This window comes from Onychomys torridus, chromosome 23 (assembly GCF_903995425.1).
Source record: "Onychomys torridus chromosome 23, mOncTor1.1, whole genome shotgun sequence".
In the NCBI taxonomy this organism is placed as follows: Eukaryota; Metazoa; Chordata; class Mammalia; order Rodentia; family Cricetidae; genus Onychomys; species Onychomys torridus.
In genome coordinates, this window is record NC_050465.1 from 49745254 (window position 1) to 49753222 (window position 7969).

General features: G+C 45.5%; 1 protein-coding gene across 1 annotated transcript; it reads right to left on the reverse strand.

Annotated features, from left to right (window-relative positions):
• Window positions 1-1307: 1307 nt before the first annotated feature.
• LOC118573283 (gamma-crystallin E-like) lies at window positions 1308-3653 on the reverse strand. Its single transcript, XM_036173551.1, has 3 exons — window positions 3601-3653; window positions 3267-3509; window positions 1308-1647 (listed from the first exon to the last, which is right to left on the reverse strand). Exons 1-3 carry the CDS (start codon window positions 3607-3609, stop codon window positions 1375-1377), a joined length of 525 nt encoding a protein of 174 aa, XP_036029444.1. The 5' UTR covers window positions 3610-3653; the 3' UTR covers window positions 1308-1374.
• Between the last annotated feature and the right edge of the window lie 4316 nt (window positions 3654-7969).

Below are 7969 nucleotides of genomic sequence, written 5' to 3' on the forward strand. Positions count from 1 at the left end.
CCCCCCCCAGCCCATTACACACTTCTATTGCTGCTCTGCCCCTGGGGCAGTTATTCACAAATTCTGTGGGTTCCTCTGCTTCCTTCTTAGGGGTGTGTGTGTGTGTGTGTGTGTGTGTGTGTGTGTGTGTGTGTGATGAAGGATCCCATCCTATTCACCATCATTTTCCAGTGCAGAGGACAGTATCTAAAATGATGATGTTAATCTTTTTGGATATGACCCTGAGATACAAAACCAGACTTGGACTTGTGGCTCTTTAATTTGATGTACAAAACAATTAGCTATCAGGGAGAGGAGTCTAGGGTCTAAACGTTTTAGTTAAGTATTCCAAGAGATTGTGACATGGCCAACCTTCTATTCATTATTGATACTTCGATAAGCCCTGACTTTGGTCCAAATACTCCATAAGTATTTTGTTATACCTTTATGTTACAAATCCTGATGTACAGGAGCAGTCACTTTGTACCTGGACCCACTACAAAAAAAATCACCACGCTGGGCGGTGGTGGTGCATGCCTTTAATCCCAGCACTCGGGAGGCAGAGCCAAGTGGATCTCTGTGAGTTCGAGGCCAGCCTGGGCTACCTAGTGAGTTCCAGGAAAGGTGCAAAGCTACACAGAGAAAACCTGTCTCGAAAAAACAAAAAACAAAAACAAAAACAAAAAAAAATCACCACAGACAGACCACAAAATCCACATTTGCTCTTCTTCAGGCCGGGATCATTGCCCCTCATCTTCACAAACTAGGAGACTAAGACACAGAAACGCTAAGCGATATAACCCACCACTTGAAGCTAGCGAGTGAGCAGGACCCAGGTGTAAGCCAGGGCTGTGGCATTTTGTGAAAACTCTTCCATTCTGGATGACCATTTCTGTAACTACAGTGATTTGGCTTCTAGAAATATAGTCACTTTTTCCTCTAGATTCTTAACTGCCCTACCCTGTGGACCGCCAGCAATGGCCAGGCGGGAAAGATGGGCATGGCTCTCCGAATGCTCTGGAACTGACTCCTCACTGGTTGCTTTAGTATTGGCCAACAGTGGGCCTCAAAGAGAAACTTTTCAAGCCCCTCTTCCCAACCCTAAAACCACCCCAGCTGGCAAACAGGAGGTAGGGTCTGATGCTTAGAGAGATACCCTCCACTTCCGGTTCCCCCAAAAGATCTGTGCAGGCTTAAGAATGCATGTTTCCTCATCTGCCTTTCCTTCCCCACCCACCGATGCGCATGAGACCACCCATGTCATTTCTGGCTGTAGTTTTGCCGGGCCCTGCCCCCCAGAGGCTGAAAGGAACAGAGGGACTCCATTATTGCATGGAACACACAGGAAATATTTTATTAATGTCCAGATGGAGAAAATGGTAGAGTAAAAATATTTCAATAGAAATCCATGACTCTCCTCAGGGAGCCCACCCTGGCGTCCATGGCACCCCAGTCGTGGTAGCGCCTGTATTCCCCGGGCCTCAGCAGGTACTGCCGCCCCCGGTAGTTGGGCATCTCGTAGAGGACCCAGCAGCCCTCCAGCACGTGGAAGGAGCGGAAGTCACTGAAATGGAAGCGGTCCTGGAGGCGGGAGCAGTCGTCGGTGATCTCCACCATCTGGCCTCTGTGGTCCTCTCGCTCGTAGATCCTGATCCTGTGAGAGCTGGACTGTGGGACACGCAGAGTAGACAAGGCGGTGTGAGAAAACCTGACCCGAGCTCGGCAATCCAGCACGTGCTGCCCGGGGGTTGGGCATCCCTTATCTTTGCTATACCAAGGGTGACTGAGTTGGAAGAAAGACCACTAACAGCTGGACCACCGTGCATAGTTCAGGAGGCTGTGCACAGAGAAACTTGAGGGGTCACCACCACTCACCACACATAAACCGTTTTCTGGTAATACCATCTACACACTGGCTCTGCTCAGTGCCCTTTTTAAGCAACTAATTTTTCCTGTTTATTTTAGTCTCCCCCCCCCACTTCATGGTGGTCTGAGGCTCTCTTTGGAAGATATAAAAAATAATTTGGTATTACAATGATAAACCAAAAGTATCGTTAGCAAAAGTCACCATCTTGAACCTCCATAGCATTCGGAGAAATGGAGGGAGAGGAAGTTAAATTGCCTCTTCCACATGAAGAGGACGGAAGAATTCAGGAAGGAAGCTCAACCCAGATACCCCTCCATCTTTCTCTGTCACCCCAGGCGCTGGCTCCCTCGAAGGCTGTAAAGGAAGGACGTCTGAAATTGAGGTTCACTCTCAGCTCTGCCCTAGGCTCGGGTAAATCACTTTTGGGGAACACCGACCACGAAGAAGCCCGAGTGGACCAAGAGAGTAATCCTTCACAACAATGGAAGGTTGGGCAGCTTGTCCTGGGCAAACCCCATCTTCTGCTCACTCTTGCTGTCCCTGCTCCTTCCCAGCAAGAGCTCTGGTCTCAGGGTCCTCCTCCTCCCATCCTCAAAACCTACTGCAGGAAGGGGTCTCCTAGCAACTGGGATGAGCAGCTGCTCACGAGGCACCTTCTGCTGTGCCCGAGTTCGGCTCTTCGCAAAGGACTCGCATGTGTGCAGACAAATTTCATCCTCAGGGCAGCCTGTCACACACAGAGCAGCCCTTACGACAAGATGTTCTTCTATGAGAAAACTAAAGGCCAGTGCTTTGAGTATGCAAAAAGGAGCAGGAGGAAGGGGCTGGGGTGGCTAGGTAGAGGAGAGGGAAGGAGGGACGGAGGGAGGGAGAGAGGGAGGGAGGAACGGAGGGAGGGAGAGAGGCAGTGGCTAACATCTGAAGAAGGTATCAACCTCACAGAGGTGGCATGGTCCCCATATTAGACAATAGATGGGGTCCAAACGGTTGGGGCTTCCTTTGGGTAACAGCGGGATGTCCCCGAAGCCTTGAAATCCCATTTGCCCATCCCTAGGCGGCGGGTGTTATATAACTCAGCTATGCCTATCAGCTCAGCCCTGTTTGACCAGGCCTGATAAATAAATACGTGAAGTCAGAAACCGGGTGAACAGCCTCAATCCATCAGGCAACCTGTTTCTATATTCGTGCCCATGGCCCGGAGGCTCAGAACCAAACGGTGCTCTGCTTATTCCCAGCACTGGCGAATTTGATTTCAGCCAAGTAAAGGAAAATGGCCAGTGGAGAACTTTACTTCAGATATGTTTTCGAGGGAACCTTGGAGAACTTACTGAGCACAGAGGACACAGAGCCAGAAGGAAGGTGACCTCCCTCCTCCTCCCCCCCAAGGCCGTAGATGTTGCTAGCTTAGGAAGGGACTCACGTGGGGGATGAGGCGGCAGGAGCGGATGGAGTCGCTGAAACCCATCCACTGCTGGTAGTCAGGGTAGTCCCCACGCCGCAGGAAGTACTGGCAGCCTCCGAAGTTGGGCTGCTCATAGAGCATCCAGCAGCCACTGTCCACGCGCACAGAGTTGCAGCGGCTGAAGTAGGGCTGCAGGTTGGAGTGGTCGCTGCTGCATTCATAGTGGCGGCCCTGGAAGCCGCGGTCCTCATAGAAGGTGATCTGTAAGGCAAGGCAAGGCTCAGAGAGAAGTCTGATGGGGCCTGGACCCGAGGGCAGCTCCCTCCCAAGGCCCTGGGAGCCCTGGACTCACCTTCCCCATGGCTGGTGTTGGCGGTTCGGATGGGATGGTGCTGTTGGGTGTGTAGGGCTGGGAGCAGGGTCTATATAGCAGGAGGTCTGCTGCGTTAGCAGGAACAGCACAAAAGGGGCACGCGGGGGGACTGGGCACTTTCTCTCTTTTCTATATAATGACTGTGGGGGAGGTGTGGGTTATTGTATGTTTTCTCTTGGTCTCTCCAGAGCTTTCGAATGGTTGACGAATCATTGACCTCGTTAAAAGGGTCACTTGATGCCGCTCTGGCCTTTACATGAAGCTGATTTGGGAAACTGAAACGGAGCAAAGGCGCTTAACTCGTTAACATTTGTAACGAAATGTTTTAGCTACCTTTTACAAATTCAAACAATGTGTGTTTGAATAACAATGCAGGATAGTTACCCGGCTGCAATTACTTTCTATGAAAAAGTGGAAAGTTGGGTGTGAATGTACCTTCTCCACAGGATGGTGGGGGGTCGAATGGGGTTCTGCTGTGTCCTAAAGAACTTTCTTACAGCAGGGCACGGTGGCGCACTCTGGAGACAGAAGCAGAAGGCTCTAAATGAGTTGGAAGCCAGTCTGGTCTACAAAGAGAGTTCCAGGACAGGCTGTTAGGCCAGAGAAACCTTCTGTTGAAAACCAAAACCACCAACCAAACAAAAAGCTTTCTTATAAGCTCTGTGCTGATCAGCTGGAAACCAGAAAATTAACGATATAAGTTACAGGAAGGTGTGCCTAAAGAAACGCTGTTTAGACCCCTCAGTTCTGTTCCTTGGCGTGTGAGTGTGACCAGCTCCAGCTTCCTGGGTCTCATCACATGCTTCTCACAGCACAGTCTGTGAGACTCTCAGCCTTGGGGCTCACAGAGTGACTCATCATTATTTCACTGGTAAGTTCCTATTTAATGCTCTCCTGGGAAGTCAACCCAGTTCATTCCAGCTGCCGGTGAATTCAAGGGAATTTGTTTGTAAGGAGGACGTTTGAAATCACACAGCCTTGCAAAGATTCTGTCTTCATCACCCTGGAGCAAACCCTGATGGCCCTGTAGTGAATGCAGTGACTGTAAAGGACTGGACTCTTGCCTCTTGTCCCCAAGACTCCCAACAGCAACGGGCACCTCACTCTCTTGAAAGCAAATCTTCTCAACCTTGGTGCAATGCTGACATTTAGGCTGAAACATTCTGTTGTGTGGGGTTGTTCCTGAGCAATGCAAGATGCTTCTTAGTATCTTGCCTCTACCAGCGGGTGTCAGCTGATCCACTCATCTAATTGTGACAGCCAAGATTACTCTTCCTGTTCTCACTGGAAAACAAAATCTCCTTTGCCTTTGGTCTTGGGACCCATTGCCTCTGAGGAAGCCTGCTCTCTGAGTGCCTGGATTCCATACTCAAAATTGATTTTCCCTGAACAAAATTCACTGGATTGATTCACAGACATTTAATAAACCTGGTCACATATTTCTCTTTTAAAAATTATTAATTTGGGAACTATAAATAAGCAGAAGGAGAAGAAAATTAAAAACCACAGTCTTGTACCAAAACAAGGCACTGCTGATGTACATTCTTATTATGTATTTATAATTTTAAAAAGATTTATTTCATGTGTATGAGCATTTTGCCTGCATGTATGTATATGTAACCACATGCACCCCCAATGCTTGCAGTAGTCAGAAAATGAGGTTGTATCCCCTGAAACTGGAGTCACGAATGGTTGTGAATCACTCGGCATGTAGTGGGTCTTGAGTCTTTTGGAAGAGCAGCCAGGGTTCATAATTGCTCTATTTCTCCAGCCCCTGCTGAATGTGTGTGTGTGTGTGTGTGTGTGTGTGTGTGTGTGTGTGTGTGTGTGTGTGTTTTGAGACAGGCTTTCTCTGCATAGCCCTGGCTGTCCTGGAACTCACTCTGTACACCAGGCTGGGCTCAAACTCAAGAGATCCACCTGCCTCTGCCTCCTGAGTGTTGGGATTAAAGGAGTGCTCCACCCCTGCCTGACTATATATATGTACAATCCTTATTCTATTGAACTAATATGTACATCTCTAAAATTTGTCTGAAGGAAATAGTTAAAATAGTGTATACAAAGACAGTGGTAGTTATCTAAAAATTAAATACAAGAGACATAGTATGTTAATTAAGTAAACTACGAAACATCTTTTTGATGAGTTGCTCTGTGGCCATCAAAATCATCTCTAAAACCCGAGGATTTGTGTAAGGATGTAGAAAATGTTCATCATATGTTAAGGGGAAGGGGAAGTAAATATATCAAAGATAAAACTGCAAAAACACTTCTGAAGATAAAAGTAAAGAAGTTATAAACATGTAGAAAGGAATCTTGTACTTGGGGATTGGAATATTTAATATTATTTAGATGTCACAACTATCCAAAGCAATCCACAGAGTCAAGGCAGCTCTATCAAAACCCCAGCAACCTTTTATTCAGAAATAGAAAACTGTACACTGAGATTCACCTGACATCTCAAAGGACCTGAACAGCCAAAACAGACATGGAAAAGAACAAATTTGGAAAGCTCATAGATCCTGATTCTGGAATTCATTACAAAGTGATGGTAATAAAAATAGTGTGGTACCAGAGTAAACCCAGACATAGAGTGATGGGATGGAGTCAGGAATCCTGAAAAAAAAAAATAAAGAGGCTTTGCACGTGTTTTCAAAAGGACGTTAGCAAGAATGTTAAGGTCACTCAGCAGAAAAAATACACTAAACTAAATGGAAGAAGCCACACAAGACAGAACAAGTACGCTATGATTCCATTTATTTGAGACACCTAGGATGGTTGGATGCAGAGAGAAAAAATAACATGAATGCTGCTTTTCAGGTATTGGGGTGTGGGAAATGGGGAGCTGATGTTTAATGAGGGCAGAATTGCAGTCTGGAATGATGCAAATTTCTAGAGGTACACAGTGGTGGTATGTATCCAACATTATGATGGATAAGATACACTTAAAATCATATGAATCAAAATGTCAACCATGCTTACACAACACCAACTTCCATGGGAAGTCCAATTAAAAGTAACGTATTGTTTATTTTTAAGTTTTTCTTTATTATACCAACATTTTGGGTGATGGAAATATTTTACTTCAAAATCAAAACAGAGTAAGAGGTGCTTCATTTGAAAACTACTGTCACTAGAGGACACTAGAGAGATGGCTCAGTGGATAAGAGTGCTTGTTGGACAACCGTGAGGATCTGAATTCAGATACCAGCACCTATATAATAAGCTGTAGTCTTATTATATGACAATAAGCTGTGGTCTCATTATATGATAATAAGCTGTGGTCTCATTATATGATAATAAGCTGTGGTCTCATTATATGATAATAAGCTGTGGTCTTATTATATGATAATAAGGTATGGTCTCATGTGAACCTGTAAACCCAGTGCTGTGTGTGGGAGGAGGCAGGATGATTATGGGGGCTGGCTGGTAGCCTTGTTGAAAAACCAAGAGCTCCAGGTTCAGGGAGGGACCCTGCCTCAAAGGAATAAGGCAGAGAGTGATAAGGAGAGCACCAGAGCCCTCCTCTGGCCTTTAAATGTACCCTCACACACATGCACATACACCACACTCACACACGCCATAAATTACATTAAAATTTTGTTGCATTTCATATCCTTGTTTGTCATGGAACTATTATTGTAGCCCATCTGTGAAACCAGCCTAGTGCCCATTAATGGATGAATGGTTAAATAAAGGTCATAGGAAGTTTAATCTAGCGATAAGGAAGAATGATATCATGTCACCTGCAGGGAAATGGATAGAAGTGGCCGTCATCATGGGAAGCAAAATGTATAGGCTCAGAAAGACAAATGTTGCATGTTTTTCCTCATGTGCAGAGTCTAGTTGTTTTTTCAAGATATAAAAGCACAGGGGGAGCATTTGGATGGAGGAAGGGGACCAGTTGGAGGGAAACATAGGAGCAAGAGCAGATAAAGGGAGTGTGTATGAATGTGATCTAAATACATCGAATGCATGCAGGCAAGAAAATGTTACAATGAAACCAGTTACTTTAGACTGCGCACACTAACAAAAACAGAAAAACACTGTTGCCTTTTAGCAAAAAAATAAAATAAAATAAAATGTTTAGGTGGCAATTATATCACAAATATAATTTTGAAATTTTAAATGGTAGCTACAACTGTATCAAACACCTTTCCAGACTATGATTTCCTAAGGATCTTCTGAAAAACACTCCTGTTCACTATCAAAGTGCCATAGTTTACTATTCTGTGCTGCAGAAAAACGCCCATTTTTAACTCTTTATTACTATGGCTATTGTCCGAATAAGCTGCTTGCAAATAACACTTTCCATTTTCAGAATTTTTTCCTTAGGACAGAATCCTAGGAG